Source organism: Pipistrellus kuhlii, unplaced genomic scaffold, assembly GCF_014108245.1.
Source record: "Pipistrellus kuhlii isolate mPipKuh1 unplaced genomic scaffold, mPipKuh1.p scaffold_m20_p_11, whole genome shotgun sequence".
Classification (NCBI taxonomy): domain Eukaryota; kingdom Metazoa; phylum Chordata; class Mammalia; order Chiroptera; family Vespertilionidae; genus Pipistrellus; species Pipistrellus kuhlii.
This window is the reverse complement of record NW_023425416.1, coordinates 42074226-42094671: the sequence shown is the minus strand read 5'-3', so window position 1 is coordinate 42094671 and position 20446 is coordinate 42074226. Positions and strand designations below refer to the sequence as shown.

General features: G+C 48.6%; 1 protein-coding gene and 1 long non-coding RNA gene across 2 annotated transcripts in view; one reads left to right on the top strand and one right to left on the bottom strand.

Moving 5' to 3' along the window:
* SUSD5 (sushi domain containing 5) overlaps positions 1-16717 on the top strand; it is a 55255-nt gene extending 38538 nt beyond the window's left edge. The window contains exons 5-6 of the mRNA XM_036431711.2: positions 2708-2896; positions 14916-16717. Coding sequence (XP_036287604.2) covers positions 2708-2896; positions 14916-16216 — 1490 coding nt within the window. The 3' untranslated portion in view covers positions 16217-16717. The remainder of the gene's footprint in view (positions 1-2707; positions 2897-14915) is intronic.
* A 290-nt stretch (positions 16718-17007) lies between these two features.
* On the bottom strand, positions 17008-19552 carry LOC118715447. The gene is made up of 2 exons (XR_004986890.2): positions 17989-19552; positions 17008-17892 (listed from the first exon to the last, which is right to left on the bottom strand). It is a non-coding gene; the product is annotated as an uncharacterized LOC118715447 (long non-coding RNA).
* Between the last annotated feature and the right edge of the window lie 894 nt (positions 19553-20446).

The window sequence follows — 20446 nt, the reverse complement described above, 5'->3', positions numbered from 1 at the left end:
ACCTCGGACTCTTCAGTCTGCAGGCTGACACTCTATCCACTGAGCCAAACTGGTCAGGGCAGCCACAGATTTTTTTAAAAGCAATTCACAAGTCTAACTACAAACCAGTCTACATTCATTTCTAAGAGGAAACAAAAATTAAAGAATATATACACTAGTGCCAATGAAAGAATATCCATCCTATAGAAACGTTTGTAAGAGTTTATTTGAGCCAAATCGTTGAGGATAATGCTGCAGAGCAAGATCTCAATGGATGGAGAAAATGCTCAGGAGAATAGCTGCTTATTTGACACATTAGAATCAAAGGAGGAGACACAAAGAGAATCGTGAGAAATTCCTCAGCGGTAGATTAAGAGGGCGGGAGAAAGCCAACCGGAGAAATCTCTAGAAGTGGATAAAAGGCAGAATGGAGAAGCACATACTTCTTTCACACGGGAGGGTTCAGCATGGTTGATAATGAACATGTACAGCACATGGAGATGGCATGCTGGGAACATGCTCATCGTGAGGGGTTCTGTGATCTGGTGGCCTTGTGTTCTGATGCCTGTGGCTGTGCCTCAAAGGGGCCGAGAAAAGAAAACTAGTTGACATTTCAAAGGTATGTTACCCTGGTTGCATAAGAGCAATGCACAGGGCTCACGTAAGGTAAAGACCGGCCTTTGCTGAGGAAGCTGTGGGCCTGGGACGTGACCGCCCTCCATGGCCTGCCTAGTTAGGGGTTTATGATCAGAACATCCTGTGTGGTTACCTTTGGTCACCGAGTTTGCAAGGCCTGCCACGTGGGCTCCCCCTGAGCTTGGCAGATTGATTGCATTCACGCCAGTGAAAACCTCACGGGAGAACTAGGGCAGGAAGTTAAAAGGAGCCATGAAGCCGAAACCAGTTTGGCTCAGTGGATAGAGCCTGTGGACTCAAGGGTCCCAGGTTCTATTCCAGTCAAGGGCATGTACCTTGGCTGGAGGCACATCCCCGATAGGGGGTGTGCAAGAGGCGGCTGATGGATGCTTCTCTCTCATCGATGTGTCTGACTTTCTATCCCTCTCCCTTCCTCTCTGTAAAAAAATCAATAAAATATATTTATTTTTTAAAAAAAAAGGAGTCATGGGCTGTGTCCCTCAAGACTGACCCCGGGGCCAGCTGGAGGGCAGGCATCGGAAGAAGTTCCAGGTCCAGGTGGGGACTCTTCTCCATCTTCAGATCCCAGAGTAAGGCTCCCCCACAGAGTGAACCCAAATGTAAGCTGGCTATTAGGCGATAATGATGTAGGTTCGCCAGTTGTAACAATTGTGTCACAGTATGGGATGTTGATAGCAGGTGAGGCTGTGCGTGTGTAGGGGTAGTGACATAGGAACCATCTGTACTTTCTGTTCAATTTTGCTGGGAACCTAAAAGTGCTCTAATAATAGTTTGTTTTTAAAAAAATGTATGCTCTCAGTAACACATATATGATCCCATTCATGTTAAACCCCCCCCCAAACACACAACTATATCTATCTATCCATCTGTGTGTGTGTGTGTGTGTGTGTGTGTGTGTGTGTGTGTGTCTGTATTTGTATATACCAACTGATTCCAGTGTTGCCATCAGGGCTGAGGTTGGAGGACGAGAGAGTACCCTATAGTCTGTAACATTTTAGCTTTTGACAACGAGAACCTGCTCACTTACGTAAATAAGGCCAAAAAGGAGAGCTTGGCCCTTGCCAGTTTGGTTCCATGGATAGAGCGTCGGCCTGCGGACTGAAGGGTTCCAGGGTTCAATTCTGGTCAAGGGCACATGCCTGGTTTGTGGGCACGATCCCCACTGTGGGGCCTGCAGGAGGCAGCCAATCGGTGATCTCAATCATCATTGACATTTCTCTCTCTCCCTCTCCCTCTCCCTTCCTCTCTGAAGTCAATAAAAAAAGGGGGGGGGGGTGCTTGCTGGTCTCTGGTTCCTCCTTTACAAGGAGACATTACATTACAGGGGAATGTTGCCTGGAACAGTAAAATACATGTATGTTTACTGAGACCATGCCTATTTTAAAAACACAATTATTCATTCAACAAACTTTTTTTTTTTTTTGATATTTTACAGAGAGGAAGGGAGAGAGATAGAGAGCTAGAAATGTTGATGAGAGAGAAACATCAACCAGCTGCCTCTTGCACACCCCCTACCGGGGATGTGCCCGCAACCAATGTACATGCCCTTGACCGGAATCGAACCTGGGACCTCTCAGTCCGCAGACCGACGCTCTACCGCTGAGCCAAACTGGCTTTGGCTCAACAAACATTTTTTAAAAAAATATATTTTATTGATTTTTGTACAGAGAAGAAGGGAGAGAGTTAGAGAGTTAGAAACATCAATGAGAGAGAGTCGTCGATCAGCTGCCTCTTGCACACCCCCTACTGGGGATATGCCCGCAACCAAGGTACATGACCTTGACCGGAATCGAACCCGGGGCCCTTTAGTCCCCAAGCCGATGCTCTATCCATTGAGTCAAACCGGTCCCGGCTCAACACACATTTGTGAGTGCCTCGTCTTTGCCTGGAGTTCTTCCCAGGCCCTGGGATGCCAGAATGTAGGGGAACCAGCTACCCGCCCCCCCCCCCCCCCCCCCGTCACCCCGTTACCCCCGGGGGAGGGGGAGAGTTGTCTTTTATGTTTGTTTTCTCCCAAATCGCACAAGGTCTGCCTAGTTTGGGGACGCTAACTGTAACCCCTCCTTCCCAGAGAAGCCTTGCGGAGACCCGCCTTCGTTCCCACACACCATCCTGCAGGGCCGCACAGGCCTGGAGATGGGGGATGAGCTGCTGTACGTGTGCGCCCCGGGCCACGTCACCGGCCACCGCGAGAGCGCCTTCACCTTGCTGTGCAACAGCTGCGGGGAGTGGTACGGCCTGGTGCAGGCCTGCGGGAAAGGTAAGCCGCCCCGCCCCGCCCCGCCTGCACCTGCCCAGGCTGGCGAGCACGTCGGTGGCGTGGCCCCGGGGCTGTTCCTGCAGCATTTCCAGCCACACCTGGGCTCCTCCTCTTCAGTGCTGGGGGATCCTGGGAGATAAAGCCCTCTCTTCTTCCCTAAGGACAGGGTTGACCTTGGGTTGACTTTCTGGCTTATTTTCCTGGGAACCCCATCCGATGGGATGCCAGCTGGGATTCCAAGCAACAACCTTATGGTCAACGGAGGCCTGTTGGGAGGACCGGGCCGGGAGGACTGTCATGACCGCAGGAGAGGAGCCCAAGCTGAGGCTTCCCTGAGGGCGGTGGTTCTTGGGACGGGGTGTGACCTTGTGGGGACCCTGAGAAGAGCTTCTGGCTCCTAGGGGCACGAGGTTTGGAAGCCAGGGGGATCCACAGCCCTGCATGCAGGGCCTATTCCCTGGCCCTGGAGCAGTCCCAGGGGTGTCAGGGCTGGAGCAGGGAGGATCCCTCCAGGACTGCTGTGTGGACTGCCCTCCGTGACAAGAATTGCCTGCACTGCCCTTCAGCCTTGGGCTACTTACCACCTGGCCCGCAGGTCGTGGCAGGCATGTGAGTCCAAATATGTAGGTAAGACTGAAAAAGGCTGCTGGTGGGCACTGAACTTCCAAAACCTGATCACATTGAGTTGAAATGGTTATTCACATCATGTAGGGTTCCTTTTTTTTACATAAAACCTTCTTAAATGAATGAGTTGCCAATATTCTCTCCCATGGCTTTTTCCTCTTGAAGTGTCTCTGAATGAATAATTTTTTTTTATTACTCTTGTCTACTTTACTACTTCTCTTATTTTCTGTGGACCATTAAATTTCCCCCCCCCCCTAGTCATGGGCAGACTGATACTCTAGTAAAATGAAATCATAAAAATGAAATACTATAAAACTAAATTAAAGAAAGATATTCAAAATATGAGCTCCATGTTTTGGTTAAATTAGAATAAAACTTGCCTGTCATGTTGTTTTAAAAAGGCTCTAGAAACTTCCTCTCGGGGTACCTTGTACTTGCCTCGTTGTGTACCGATAACAAAAGGATACGGACTGGGATGAGTTCGAGAAGCACGAGTTGAGCGATCTTCTAGCACTTTCCTCCGTGGCAGGCAGGAGCTCCTCGGCAGTTCGGACCCTTCACCTGGTCAGAAAACCAGGTGCCAGGCCCGGCCTGAGTTCCTGTTTGTTGCATCACCTCAAAGCGCACCCACACTCATCCCACCGATGGTTCATGAGCTGGCTCTCTTCTGGTCAGGCCCCCGAAGCCACACCTTCCCCTGAGCCACACCTACCGGCCAAATGACATGTTTACTGGCCCCGGCAGAGCGAGAACTAAATGCGGGTTTGTGTGTCTGAAACGGTGTTTATTTTCTCACTGCAAAGCGGAGTTGTTAGAGCTTTCAGCTGCTGGGCAGGAATCTTGGTTTCTACCCTTGGCTGAGTACACAGACCGTTACAGTTTTCAATACTCGGTAGGTTTAACAGTTAACGTCTCCCGAGTCATTATAAGAAGTGTGAGTGAGACAAGAATATCATCACCAGGTATTTCACTCCATTTTGCATGCATTGTTTCCAGGGGACATCACCTTGTTTGACTAGGAAACTGTTTGAAATTGGAGAAAAGTCACCTTGGGAGAGTGGGTCCAACAAGAGCTTTGCAGTTGGACTCACCTGGGTTTGGTTAACAACATCCCTGGTACTGGCCGATGGGCTATTCCTTCATTCACCCACCCTACAGCCCTTCGCTTGGCAGAGTCCTCGTTGTTGTGTATGCAAAGTTGGGCAAAAGTGCCATAACCCTAAAGAAAACTCTAGTACTCAGCTGCCTCAAAGGAGACAGAAAAGCAGCAGATGATGAAGTAGAAGAGAGGGGAGGGGTCACAGAAGGCGACATTTTTAAGGGAAGTGTGTGTTTGCAGGCAGAAGTGGTGCTCAATGACCTTTGGCTTCACAGCCTGAGAGGGTCCAGGTGGCCTCGTACTTTCCGTGAGTGTGTGGGGAGCAGGGTGCACTGTGGTGAGTACAGGAACCGGGTAGAGTAGGGAAGAGAGCCAAGGGAAGGGCAGAGAACCCATTCTGGAATGTCTGCCGTCCATGAAGAGAACTAGGAAAGAGACAAATATTGCACCTGGAAGAGGACCGAGGGCCCCAAGAGGTCGTGAGAGTTTGTTTTGTTCCCTTTATGAGATGCGAGAGACTTAAGGTTATTTCCATGACAACGGGAAGGCTCGGAAGGGAAGGGGACTCTGAACAATTTCCTTGACTTCCCTGAGCCTTACTGTGCTCAGATGAAAGCATGGATACTGATTTTCACCTACTGCCACCCCCAGGGGCTTCCTGCAAGTCCATCACTTAGAACAGGGCCTGGGAACTGGTGTGGGCTCAATGAGTGTTCGTTCTCTCCTTTCACTCTCATGCAGACCGTGGAGGGCGCACTGGCCTGGGGGAGGGGACGGAGCAGGACACCAACAGCACCCACTACCGTGGAGACCTGGGCTGCTCCATCAGTTCAGTGAAGCACGGGTTTTACAAAAACCCATTAATCAGGCGGAGCCTGCCTGGGTGAGCTTGCTGAAATGTAGACTTTAGAATGATGAGCAGGAACAAACGCATAGGGGCACCCACACCTGGGTGGTGGTTGAGTGGATTGTGAAGGAGGGGCCTCAGCCACACAGCACGGGCTTGTATGTCCACCCCAACATCAAGGTCCAGCCTCAGGTGGGACTTTTTTAGCCTTGACCATTGACCTAAGTGGCTGAGGACTTCCTTAACTGGCAACTTCTCCTTTCGCTGGGTTAGTATTCCTTCAAAACTCGCCCTGACAAAGGCTCCGAAAAGCCTTTACGATCTTCCAGCCCAAGCCCCATGGCTTCTGTTTGCGCTTTCCTAGTCTGTAATGTCAAAAATGTGAGTGACACCTCACCCGACCAACCCCACCAACAGGTCTGTGGCAGCTGTGGAGACGGGGCACCCTCCCCGGTGAGGCCCCGAGAAGAGAGTGGCCATCAGCCAGGCCAGACGCGCCCAGACCATCTCTGTCCTGGGACTTGGCTGTCCTGTTCTAGAACAGCTCTGCTCAGGTGTCATTGGCACCCAGTGGACGGAACCCATTGAAAGCACAGAAGCCTCTGAGCTGTCACAGGTGTGCGACCCCAGGAACCACCACCACAGCCAAAACCAAGACCATCCCCACCCTCCCTGGGCCTCCTGGGCCCTTTCTAGGAGACGGGCCTTACACCGTTGACTTCTCCTTTGATCTTCGCAAGTAGAAACGGCTTCTTCCACTGTACAAATGGGGAAACTGAGGCACACAGGAAGGTCCCGTGATTTGCCTGCGTCACACAGCCAGAGAGAAGCAGAAACAAGACTGAAAACCAGGCAGGCCTCACTCCAACATCTACACAGGGTCTGTGCTTCCGCCCGGGGCGTCTAAACCTCTGCTCGCCCTGCCCAAGGGTTCTTCCCTCAGAGGGTTCCTCTGCTTTCTCTGTCCTTTCTAAAGCTTTCCTTTTGTTTCCTTAAATTACCTCCCGTTTCTATTTTTCTTCATCCTTTGGACCTGACTTCCTTTACAGAATAAAACATGAGACCGGAGCCGAATTCAGACTTTCCCTGTCAATATTGCCATATTTGTGCAGAGCTTCATCGGGCCAGTGGTTATTTCTGGCTTGTCTGGTTGTCTTTTTCGAAATTACTATTTTTAAAGGCTGTGTAGCCAAGGCCAGAGAGAGAGAGAGAGAGAGAGAAAAGAAGGTCCGTGAGGGCTTCCAGCAATGAAAAAAGATGACCGGCCCAGGAGCATGCCAGGCTTCTGGCTCGGCCTGTATGATTCACCCTTGACCTTGTAACACCGGGATAAACAAGGCACAAGGGAGCCTTCTCCCCTCTCCCCCAAGCTCTGTCTCTCTGTGGTCCTCTGTTTTCCTAAAGGCAGAAACACACAGGGCATGGCCTGGTTTTTGCCAAGAGAACCCACGAAGTTTACATTTCCTGGACCTGTTGGTCTAACTCACAAGCCCCGTGTTGTGCTTGCACAGGTTTCAGGGAGAGGTAAGGGAGGGGAAGGGAGGGGAGGAGAGTGAAGAAGGGAGGGGAGGGGAGGGGAGGGGCGGACTGGGAGGATCACTAGAGGATTGAGGAGAGTGGGGACCCAGGAAAGCCAGGGGAGCCGAGAAAAAAAGCACCTTGGCTGGCCAGGAGCTGGGCTCCTGCACCTGGCGGGTGGAGTTTCACTGTTGGTTGAAATTCAGTGAGAAACAAACTTGACTGTCACTCGTGAGGAGAGAAAACAGGCTTGGGACACTTTCTCATGAGCAGACTATTGATGAACACTCGGTGTCCTTGCGGTTTGGGGGAAAACTTGACATAGTGAGTGCGAACCTGTTTCTGAGCCAGAACCTTGCCTTGTGGACCTGGGGAGATCAGAAGGGCTTAGCTCGGCGTCCAGGGCTGCCATCCAGAGATGCTTTTGGCTCAGGGAGCTGTGGAGGCAAAACCTCCAGACAACACAGACAAACATACGCACACCCTGAGCTCAGACTGACCGTAAGGGCCCGGGTCGAGGCAGGCCTCCCCATTGCCAGTGGGCTGACCTTTCCAGATTCTCAGCTCGAACCTTATACACTGAGTGGCCAAATTATGATGATCTCTGAATACATAATAATCTGGCCACTCAATATATATATATTAGTTGCTCAGTGCATGAATTTGTGCATGGAGGGGTCTGGCCAGCCTGGCTAGGGGGTGGGGACATGGGCAGTTGGCCGGCCTGCCTGTTGGCTGAACTCCTTCCCGGTGGAGGAGACAATTTGCATATTAGCCTTTTATTTATAGGATATACACTGAGTGGCCAGATTACTATACATTCAGAAATCATAATAATCTGGCCACTCAGTGTGTGTTAGGCCAATGTTTGGCCTAACACACACTGAGTGTGTTAGGCCAAAACTCCCTGCACAAGGGAGGGAAATATGGCTGATGCCCTGCCCATAGTCTCCAGGTACCTCTGTCTCTGACATATTAAAGCTCATGGGATGGGTGGCATGCGAGAATTTAGCAGGCAGGGATTCTGTTCAAAACTATAACTAAGGGGTCCTTTACTCTTCTTTGCTACTCTCACAAAGCAAAAAATGCCCCAGCTGATGGACTCCCAGACTGAATCAAGCTGTATGAAAACTCATGCACCTCTTCACTCACTCATTTATTCATTCAGCAGACAGGTCTGGAGTGTCCGCTACGTGCCAAGCACCAGGCTCTGTGCTGGGAACACAAGGCAGAGGGGACATGTCCTTGTTCTCAGAGCTCCCCGGGCAGGGGAGCTGGGCAGGTGTGCCGTGAGAGCAGGGTGGCGTGTCAAGTGCCAGGTCACTCACTGCCAGCACAGATGGGTACTGTCCCCATAGTTCCAGTGAGTAACACATTCCTCCCAAATGAGATCATTTAAGATCATTTAAAACCAAGGTCTAGTTTGGTTTTCCCCTGTCCGTGTAAAAGTAAGAAGTGTCTGAAATATTCTTAGCTAATCCTCATATCATAAATACCTTTCATTTTACCCAGGACAGCCCATTTCAAATTGTTACCATTGTAATTATCAGGCCACTATGGACATCAATAGAAAGCCACTTTAGATATTCAGGGTGCCCATTAGCAAAGCAATGGCTTTGATCAAGAGACAGGGAATAGCCCTGGCGAGTTTGGCTCAGTGGATAGAGTGTTGGCCTGCAAACTGAAAGGTTCTGGGTTTGATTCCAGCCAGGGGCACATGCCCGGGTTGTGGGCTTGATCCCCAATAGAGGGTATGCGGGAGGCAGCCTATTAATGACTCTCTCTCATCATTGATGTTTTTGTCTCTCTCTCTCCCTTTCCCTTCCTCTCTGAAATCAATAAAAACATTATATAGATATACAGGTAATAGAAGCACTTGTAGTAGCCACACCTAGAGAGTGTTTCCTGATGAAATGCTGTCCACTCCTCAATTGTAAATTCTTATTTGGTAGCAGCTGGATTACTGCTTAATGGCAGTAACACACACAATATCACACAGTGGATTCTTGAAACATTACAAAGTAGAAACATCCTAAGAAAAATGAATGCCTATATCTTCATAATTGAATGACATCTTAACAAAGTATTATAATATTGTTGAATTTCCTTTCCCTGAAAGATCAGGCATTGTTCTTCTGACTTCTATTGAATGCTGAGGAGAAATTATAGGCACTCCCGATCTAATTTTTGTTCTTGCTCATGGTTTGCCTTTTCTGCCTGGTTATCAGTTGAGTTATTCCTTTAAACTTGAGCATTCAGTCGCTAAATTCTGTATCCATTTTTACTGGAACATAGGGTGTATTTTTGATCAGTTGTTTAAATTTTTAAGAGTAACATAAATATAGAATTTTCAAAAATCAAAGGTTATAGAGCTCATTGAATTATCATATCATAAACACATCCAGATAAAAGAAATGGTAAAATAGGCCCTACTTTTTTAAAAATATATTTTTTATTGATTTCAGAGAGGAAGGGATGGTGGGGGAGAGATAGAAACATCAATGATGAGAGAGAATCATTGATTGGCTGCCTCCTTCATGCCCCCTACTGGGGATCGAGCCCGCAACCTGGGCATGTGCCCTTGATCAGAATCAAACCCGGGACCCTTCAGTCCACAGTCCAAAGCTCTATCCACTGAGCCAAACAGGCAAGGGCAGGCCTCACTTCTTGAAATCCAGAGCTACACAATCACATTACGAAAGGACTTCATGTGGAGGAGAGCAGAGAATTGTGGCCATTTTTTAAACCAGTCTACCACAACCAGACAGAGAAACCACATGAAACAATCCAACCACATTATCTTAAAGTCAAAGATTTAAGTCATGGCTCTGAATCTCCATCTGAATTCAGGATGATTATAAATACTGGTAAATCTTAGAGAAAAGTTTGTGATAGTGGCTTTTATTTTTTTTTTTGCTGTGTTTTTAAGAAAGGGAGGTACTTCCATGCAAAACCTAATGTTTACTCAGCAGGGTGGGTAAGAACTTGTGCACACCAAAGCTTTGCAACTCCACCTGACCGTCTCAAGAGCATAGGTTCTGTACCACATGTTCCATGGGGACGGGAACTGTTTGTCCTATTCACCAGTGATCCTGAGCCCCATCAGACACACAGTGGGCACTCAGTGAGGTTTGTTGGAAGAGGGAGTAGATGAATGCAGTGCTTGGAATGGTGGTGGCACAGAGAACGAGGCAGGGACACACAGGGAGTGTGCAGGAGGAGAGCCTGACCCAGCCTGGGACCCGCATTTGAATCTAGGACACCTAAGAACGATCCAGCCATCGGAGGTGGCTCTCGTCTGAGGGTTGTGAAGAGGAGGACAGGCCATCATGGGATGGAAGGGTTTCCCCAAATGATAACTGGGTGTTTTTTTTTTATTAGCATAAAACATACATGCATTTTACATTTATCAGAGGAGTTTGCTCGTTAGCCACTGCTTCTTTTTTGACTGAGGACACAAGTAAAGTGAATGGGCTTAAACGTCAGGAGCAGATTAGAAAGGACTTTAAATGTTTATAACTCTGCAAGTCCTCAAATAAGCACCAGGGAGTCTTATTTGTGAGCCTGACAAGCTCAGGAAGCGGGGTAGGGTGGTACATGGCAGGCCTAACAAGCTCAGGGACCAAAAGTAACCACCCACACAGGATGTTCTGATCATAAATCCCTAACTGGGCAGGTCACGGCGGGTAGCCACCTCCCAGGCCTACAGCTTCCTTAGCAAAGGTCAGTCTTGCCCTTCAGTGAGCCCTGGACATATTTCTTAGGCATCGAGGATAACATACCTGTGAAATGACAGAGTGGTTTTCTCCTCTGGACCCCTCAGGGCACAGGAGCAGGCACCAGAGCACAGAGCCCCTCGCTGTTATCTTGTTCCCCGCATTCCATCTCTACGAGCAGTGAATGTTAATTATTAACTAGGAATGCGCTTCTCCATTTCACTTTTTATCCAATTCTAGAGACTTCCCTGCTTTGCTTTCTCCTGCCTCCTTAATCTGCCACCGATGGGTTCCATGTAATCCTTTCTAAGCCTCCTCGTCCAGTTTTAAAGTGTAAAATCAGCTGCAAAACTGCCATTCTCTGGGCCATCTTCTCAGCCTGTTGCTTCCGGGCATGTCCTCAAAATTATGGCTCTGAGAGCCCCTGTGAAAGTTTTTCAGTGGGTTTGGACATTCTTTTGCTGACATTTGAAATAAGCCAAATGCCCAGGAATCCGGTGTCAGAGCCGGGGAACGTGCCACAGGACGCCTCACATTCCCCCGCTCCCCCCAGACCTTGGTTCCAGGGCCCTTTACCCTCTGTGCAAAGTGAAGTGGGAAAAACTAAGATCTGTTTCTGCCCACAGAACCCTTCTGGCACCAAAAAGGTGCATCTGAGGGGGCAGGTTGGGGTCTCACACACTAACAACCAATTCTCCAAGTCTCCAGTAGCCGGGTGTCCTACAACGGAATTGAATTCTAACATTCACTACCTAGAGTTAGTGCCAACCCCACGGGTTAAGCGCTCAGTCCCACAAAACTGCCCTCCCCACCCCCCACCCCCCAACTTCAGACATCAACCCGTGAATCTGGGGTCTCCCATATTGCTGACTGACTGCCATTAAATTGCGGGTTCTCCCCACCCCCTCCTCAGGCTCCATAGTTTGCCAGCATGGCTCCCAGAACAATGGCCGGCTTATTAGAGAGGGTGCACAGGAAGAGGTGCCCAGGGAGAGGTCTGGAAGGATCCGGAGCACAGGAGCTCCTGTCCCTGTGAAGCCAGGGTGAGTCATCCTCCTGGCACATGGATGCATTCACCAGCCTGGAGCTCTCCCAGCCCTGTGGTTTCTGGGTTTCCATGGAAGTTCCATTACACGGGCATGAAATCACGGCCATTGGGAGCGAACTCAGCCTCCGGCTCTCCCTACTTCCTCTTCCCTCCTCCCCGGAGATGAGGGAATGGGGCTGATCGGTCCAACTCTCTCATCCCGTGGTTGGTTCCTCTGACAACCAGCCCCCCACCATCCTGAAGCCATGGAGGGGCCCACCAGGCCACCTCGTTACCATAAACGCCACTATGGTGAAGAAGCTTGTCATGAATAACAAAAGTTGTGCGTATCAGCCTTATCCCTCAGGAAGTCCCAAGGGTCGCAGGGGCCCTAATGCCAGGAACCGGGGGCAAAGACACTTCTATGCTTCTGATATCCCAATATCGCAGGGAGGGTTTCTGGTGTAATAGTTAAGTATGTCTTTCTGTAGAACTTGACTTTGTACAGACTACGGAGAATGGGGAAAGCCCTGCAGGCTGCTCTCTTCTGAGGACACAATGTCCTGAGCCTTCCTGAGACACTGGCCTTACTTTCTGGGCCTCCTGGCTGTGGGGCCTCCGTTCATGCCTACTCAGGGGATTCAGAGGACTTCACAGTGTAGTCTTTTTGTTTGTTTGTTTTAATATATTTTATTGATTTTTTACAGAGAGGAAGGGAGAGAGATAGAGAGCTAGAAATGTCGATGAGAGAGAAACATCGACCAGCTGCCTCCTGCACACCCCCTACCGGGGATGTGCCTGCAACCAAGGTACATGCCCTTGACCGGAATCGAACCCGGGACCTTTCAGTCCGCAGACCAACGCTCTACCATTGAGCCAAACCGGTTTTGGCCACAGCGTAGTCTTAATAGAGCAAATCAGCCAAAACCGGTTTGGCTCAGTGGATAGAGCGTCAGCCTGGGGACTGAAGGGTCCCGGTTCGATTCTAGTCAAGGGCATGTACCTTGGTTGCGGGCACATCCCCAGTGGGGGGCGTGCAGGAGGCAGCTGGTCAATGTTTCTAACTCTATCCCGCTCCCTTCCTCTCTGTAAAAAAATCAATAAAATATATTTTTTTAAAAAGAGCAAATCAAAAGGCACATTTTAACTTAATTATAATCTACACATTATAAGAGGGTGATCAAAACTTAGCCGAAATCGGTTTGGCTCAGTGGATAGAGTGTCGGTCTGTGGACTGAAAGGTCCCAGGTTCGATTCAGGTCAAGGGCATGTACATTGGTTGCGGGCACATCCCCAATAGGGGGTATGCAGGAGGCAGCTGGTCGATGTTTCTCTCTCATTGACGTTTCTAGCTCTCTATCCCTCTCTTCTCCCGTCCCCTCTGTGGAAAATCAATAAAATATATATTTTTTAAAAACTTATCAGAAAAGAAACAAGGAATGTTAGCCACCACACAGGTCAAGAAGTACCCTGTTTCCCAGAAAATAAGACAGTGCCTTATATTAATTTTTTCTCCCAAAGTTGCGCTAGGTCTTATTTTCAGGGGATGTCTTATCTTTCCAGGCGCTAGGTCTTATTTTCGGGGAAACACGGTAGAATGAACGCTGCCCGTAACCCCAAGGCCCTGCGTATGCCCAGACTCAGTCATCACCCCTCTCTCCTACACCACCATCTTGACTTTTAACATCACAGAGTAGTTTTGTCTATTTTTGAACTTTGTGTAAATAGAATCACTCTGAGTATGTTCTTTTGTGCCTGGCTTCTTCTGTTCAGCATTGTGGCTGAGAGAGTCATCGGTGCCCTTGTCGGGCATGGTGTTGGTTCATGTTCATTGTGTGAATAAAGGGTTGGGCAAAAGTAGGTGTACAGTGAGGAGTACGCAAAACAGAGTTTTGTATTCTTGTATTAGTTTCCATACAAACAACTGCAAACCTACTTTTGGCCCGCCCTTCTACAACGGTGTATGTGTCTGTTCTGCAGCTGGTGAACAATTGAATTGTTCCCAGGTTTTGGTTACTATGCACATTCTGGTGCCTGTCTTTCGGTGCCCATGTGCACGCATTGCTGTTGAGTGTATATTCAGTAGTGGAATTGCCGTGCCATGGAGCACACGTTTGTTCAATTTCAGCAGCCCCGTTTTCTGTAACAGTTGTTCCAATCCTCACTCCCATCCACGGTGCTGCACATCCTTGCCAGCCTGCTGAATTTTGGCCATTCTGGTGCTATGTAATGGTATCTCATTATGGCTGTGATTAGCATTTCTCTTTTACAATTGGGGTTGAGCGTCTTTACACGTTTAATGGCTGTTTAGATTTTTTTTTTGTGCCAATTCAAGTATCTTGCCAACTTTGTGAATGTTTCTCTGACCATTTATTATACATTTGTAGGAACTCTTTATACATTCTGGATGGAAACCTTTGAGGATTATAGGTATTGCAAATATTGTATTTTCAACTCTGTGGCTTGCCCTTTGACCCCCTTCCTGGTGGCTTTGATGAGCGAGGAGTTCATAATGTTAATGTAATCCTGTTATCCATTTTTGGACCAATACCACAGTCCTAAAAAGTACTCCAGTTTTATAGTAAGCCTGGACATCTTGTAGTGTACCTGCTCCAGCTTTTCTCTAGAATACCTTGTCTACTCTTGGCCTTTTGCATTTCCATAAATTTTAGTATCAGCTTGTCACTGTCTCAGATTTATTAGATTATATTAAATCTAGACAGATCTATTTGGACAGACTTGATAACACTTGAGCCTACCATTACATGAACATGGTCTATCCACTCATTTATCTAGGTCTTCTTTAATTTTGCTCAGCAATATTTTGTGCCATTAGAAATATTGCACATCTTTTGTTATATTTATCCTTAGGTGTTTGATTTTTTTTTTTTTTAACTCTTTGGCAAGTGGCACCTTTTTACATTTTTGTTTTCTGTTTATTGATGGTATATAAAAACTGATATTTTATATGGACTATAGACCCAGTGTTCTTGATAAAGTCACATACTAATTATAACAGATTTTATATGTAGATTCTTTGGGTTAATCTGTCATACACAGTCATATCCTCTATGAATGACAGTTTTATTTCATCTGTTTCAGTCTCTACCCTTTTTATTTCCCTTTCTCATGTTCTACATGGACTCTGTGACCTTGGACCTAACAGTTTTCTCCCCCTTTCCTTCCAGATGAGGCTGAGGCACATATTGACTATGAAGATAATTTCCCCGATGACAGGTCTGTGTCATTCCGAGAGCTCATGGAGGATTCCCGGACAGAGGCCAAGGAGGACAGGGGTCAAGGAGAAACCCCTGAGGAGGCCCCAAAACAGGACCGTCTGGTCATTTCTTCGGGGAGAGACAACATAGCCCAGGACACAGCCTTTGTGCCAACGACAGGCTTGCCCAGCACTGGGAGCAGCGTTCCCACAGACCTGCCAGGATCGGTCCTGAAAGGGAAGTACCTGTTCTGGCTTCCTGCTGAGACCTTCCACAAGCTGGAGAAGGAGATGGACGATGACACCAAGAAGCAGCTTCCTGCTGGAGACAACCACAGTGGCATAACGTTGGCCCCAGGTGAACCTGAAACCAAGGTGACCTATAGCAGCACTGGTGGAGCCTCGGGGCCGTATGTGGGCAGGAATGATAGCAAGGAAGGGGACCCAATGGTGAGCAGCAGCGACGAGTCCTGGTTAGACGGCTACCCTGTGACCGATGGGGCTTGGAGGAAGACGGAGGCCGAAGAGGAGGAAGTGGAAGAAGATGGGGACAAGGGGGATGGGTCGGTAGGGCTGGAAGAAGGTGCTCTATTTACTTCGCATCAGCCCGTTCTTGTGGAGGTTGGTAAGCCCCGGGGTACCACCCTCACCCCGAATGACGACACGACCTACCGTTCAGCTCTTCCATCTCAAACGCTAGATGCAGACGCTTCTGCTCTCAGACCCACGAGTGTGTCTGAGACCGAGGGTCCCAGCGAGGGAGAGGGTGGCTTGGCCAGGGACCAGTCGACTGTCCCTTGGAGGTTTGCCACAGAGACGTCTCCTGCGGCCACCTTACCCTACGAACTCACCAGCTCTACCCTGGTGACAGCGACAACCACTGCTGTCCCAAAGACGCCCAACCACATCCCCTCGACTACCGTGGCAGCCACCCAGGTTCCCATGGAAACCACAGCTCCCGAGGTCCAGGATAACTTCCCATACCTGCTGTCAGAGGACTTCTTGGGCCAAGAAGGCCCTGGTCCAGGCGCAACGGAGGAGGAGCTTCTTTCCACCGTGGAGCCGTGCGTAGGAGACGAGTGTCCCAGCTTCAGCAGAGGACCCATCATCGCCACGATCGTCACCGTGCTGTGCCTGCTGCTGCTCCTGGCAGGCGTGGCGGCCGTGTGGGGCTATCGCAGGTGCCAGCACAAGAGCTCCGTGTACAAGCTGAACGTCGGCCAGCGGCAGGCTCGGCACTACCACCAGCAGATTGAGATGGAGAAGGTCTAGCCATCTTCGGCGCGGGCTCTCCCAAGGCCACTTGGTAGGAAAACAAACCGTGACACATCACATTGGTAAACACTGACTGTGCACTAGAGCACGGAACAGGTGGACTAGGGCTTGCCTTTTGCTCTCAGGTCTTTGTTTTCTAGGCTGAGAAGTATCTTGGAGGTACCTGGCCAGGACAGCTTTGATGGTATCATCACACACACACACACATACACACACACACACACACACACACACACACACACACACGTCGGTATCTCCTCAGCCATCTGCCCTGGAATGAATCGCACTCATCCCCAGACCTGGGCCGGGGCCCCCATTCCACCACGAGATCAAAACTCACCTCTTGCTTCATCATACTATTGCCTTCTTTCCAAGAAATAAAAGGACTGCCTCCGTGACCTGAAATGTTTGCAATAGGCATAATAAACGGAGCATTTGAGAGCAGTGTCATTTAGGATACAGATATTTAAGGGTTGGGAATGGGGTCTAGAAGAATAATGGATTACTTCCTTTTTTTTAAATATATTTTTATTGATTTTGTACAGAGAGAAGGGAGAGAGAGAGTTAGAAACATCAATGAGAGAGAGTCATCGATCAGCTGCCTCTTGCACACCCCCTACTGGGGATATGCCCGCAACCAAGGTACATGCCCTTGACCGGAATCGAACCCGGGACCTTTCAGTCCCCAAGCTGATGCTCTATCCAATGAGCCAAACCGATTTCGGCAGATTATTTCCTTTTAATGTGATGTTGCTGAGGGCAAATGAGCTAAGAACCAGGACATAGTCTGGAAGCTTTGAGACTCTTGTTTGTTGAAATTGGAGAGAATTGAGACTGATATTTTGTTGGAGATGGGGAAAGGGAAGGTGAGGAGTAGCCGGACACACATCCATGTCTATTCCCTCCATTCTGTGGGACAGCCCATCGTGTTTTTAAAAAATAAGGTCAGCTTTGTACCGGTCAGCACCGTTTCCTCTCGGAAATGGCATAGTTGTCCTTGACCGGTCTGTGCCTAGGAATGTCTTAGAATTTTTGCCAGGACTAACAGAGCTCAGTCCCTGCTTTCCTCTCTCCGGATTAGCCATTTCTCTGAGCTCCGGTAAAAGGCAACGGCATGGGAGGGGAGACAAGTTTTAAGAGGGCTCAGGACTAGGATATCAGGTGTGGATGCCTAACTTGATGGAGAAACGCAGGAACTGAAAATGTGAAATGACCTGTGCCCATCCGTTCTTCCCTCTGCTGTTGACAATTATGAGCTCCATGGAAACAGCATGAGCCCAGGATGGATTCATCGGGCTGCAGAGCCGCCCGTTTCACAGCATCTAGGTCATCTTAGGGTGGCTCAGCAAGAACTGCGCGTGACCGTGGTTCTTCGAGCATGGCCCTCGGACCAGAGGCATCAGCTTCTCTTGGAATCATGCTGGGGCTGCAAATTCTCTGGTGCCAGCCCAGACCCACACGGCGGAAACCCTGTGCATGGGCTGGGTTCTATGTTTTCACTAGCCGTCCGGCGATTTAAGTGCAGCTCAAGGGTGAGAACCATTTGGTCTGGGATCTTTGAGGTGCGCTGAAGCCCGGAGGCCAGAAGATGAGTAACACCTGTGGTCTGTCTTGCAACGTGTGACCGAGGCAGCGTTCGAAGCTCCTGCGACACCATCTCCAGCGGTGGTTTCCTGGTATTGGTGCAGGAACAAAACACGTCACACCTTTCTAACCTGAATCGCCTTCTTAGAATTCGTTCTCACGGGTAGAAAGTGATGAAGGCATACCTGTATTTTGAGACTCTAAGAGCCCACGTGTTTTTTGTGCACCGTAAGAGGGATCCTGAACTGCTTCGCAAGTGAAAAGTCGGTGGCGGTGTTTTACTCGAGGAGGAAAAAGAATTCTTGCAACGTGTTTTCTAACCTGGCCACCTCTTTTCGGCACGAGCTTTGGAAAAACGATAGTGTAAGCGGCTATCAAGGCAGCGGGGCAAACCGAAAGGCCTTTGTCTCCCTATCGGGCAAAACCAAGACCTGAAGGCACCAAATGGAACACCTGCCTGTGTCCAATGACATCCAGAACAATAGGAATGGAATGCCTTCTGCATGTAGCCAAAGCAAGACACCACAGAATAGAAGCCAGAGACTGTACATATTTATAAATTAGATCCTTTTCTAATCTATTACAAGATAGCTCCTCTGTTTTTAACGATGTAAGATAACCTCCATCTCAGCATGGGGATTGTGTTATCCAACCATACGTAATAATCCAAGAACATTCACCTAACACCAGCCCCAAAATGGGTCATGTTAATACAGGTGTATTAATACGTTCATGACAAACATATTAATACACGCAAATGTGTTATTTTCTAGACATGAACCGCAGAATAAGCCCAACACCTAAATGTTTAAGTTGTTGATTTGGTGTCATCTAAATTTAATGATTTGGTGTCATCTAAATTTAATATTAGGGGATCTAAAAAGCACGTAGAAAGCGAATGATTAAAACGCTGTCATTATTGCATGTTTTGAGGCTAGTCAATGTCTTAATGTTCATGAAAATGGGGGGAGGGGTTCTATTAACATAAAGCTTCCATGATATTTAAAATAAATAAATATTTCCCTAACTAGTTGCTTAATGTATTTTATATCTAGGTTATATTCCCAACGGCTTAAAAAAATTAGCTTGAAAATAAGGTCTTAATACTCGCTGTGTCTAAGCTACCGCTCTAAGCCTACAGCAGGATTTCAGGGGTCTGCAGAGCTCCTCCCCCCTCCTCCCACTTCCTCACTCAACCAGCGATTACTCACCTCTCTCCCAGGCTTTGCTTCAGGGCATCCAGACCTAAGACATCTGTCAATGTGCAAACTCTTATTCCCATGTCGCCACTCCTCAATTTAAACTTTCCCAGTGTCCTCTACAGGTCTCGGGCCGACGTCAATAAAATCTGTGTTTGCCACTGCTTCTCCTAGAAGCCGGGGTTGGAACTCTCGCCGCCGTGGGTCTGCTTTTGCACCGGCTGGCTCCTCACTCTTTCCATCTGCCTCCTTCTACTCCCTCCTTTCTCCTTGCCTGGCCGTGGGTGACAGGCATGGACCATGGTGGCTGTTGGAAGTCAGGCCTAAAGGTGTTTTCAGTCCTTTGTGTTGCAAGTGACTGTTCTGCCACTTTTCAGACCTTGCCAGGGAGGGACCGACTCATCAGATCCAAAGCAAGGCCTGGATTCAAAATGGGTTTCCTGCCCTAACCGGTTTGGCTCAGTGGATAGAGTGTCGGCCCGTAGACCAAAGGGTCCTGGGTTTGATTCCAGTCAAGGGCATGTACCTCGGTTGCAGGCTTGTCTCTGGCCTGGGCAGAAGGCAACCAATCATCGTGTTTCTCTCACATCGATATTTTTCTCTCTTTCCCTCTCTCAAAAAAATCAATAAGAGTAAAAAAAAGAAGTTTTTCCTAATGTGACCCCAGGTCTCTGAAAGAGAATCTTCCTTGGGAGAAGGACCCTTTAGCCCCTGAAGGCCCGGGCCTGCTCATGGCTAATCAGGACCACTTGCTGCTGAGATCTGAAAGTCCTTGGGGGAAGGCTCTGCTTGGCTACGTCCATGTCAGAAACCTCCCGGGCCTGGGAAAACAAGAGCTCCTTAGAACAGGAAGCCCAGAATGACTGCGCGTGGTTCCACAGTCTCATCCAGCGGACGGAGAATGAAAACTGTCAAGAATATGCAAAATAAGACATGTAGTGTGATTTTTAAAAATCATCACTGTTTTTAATAATCTTCTAGGCTCTAAATTTCCCACAAGAGCGAGACTGTCTAAACGGCCCTTCCTAAGGGCGGAGGGATGGAGAGACATCAGCAACCTTTAGTTTGGCCTACCGACCGCCACCCTGAAGTGAGCAGGAAAGCTCTGTGGTTGCTCCGGGACCTGTTTGCCACATTTTTCTTTCTTTCTTTTTTTTTTAAAGAGGAAGGGAGAGGAAGAGATAGAAACATCAATGAAGGGAGAGAATCATTAATTAGCTGCCTCTTGCATGCCCCACATTGGGGATTGACCCTGCAATCCTGGCATGTGCCCTGACGGGGAATCAAACCATGACCTCCTGGCTCATAGGTCGATGCTCAACCACTGAGGCCTCATTTTTTTTTTTTCTTTTTTAAAAATACATTTTATTGATTTTTTTACAGAGAGGAAGGGAAAGGGATAGAGTTAGAAACATTGATGAGAAACATCCATCAGCTGCCTCCT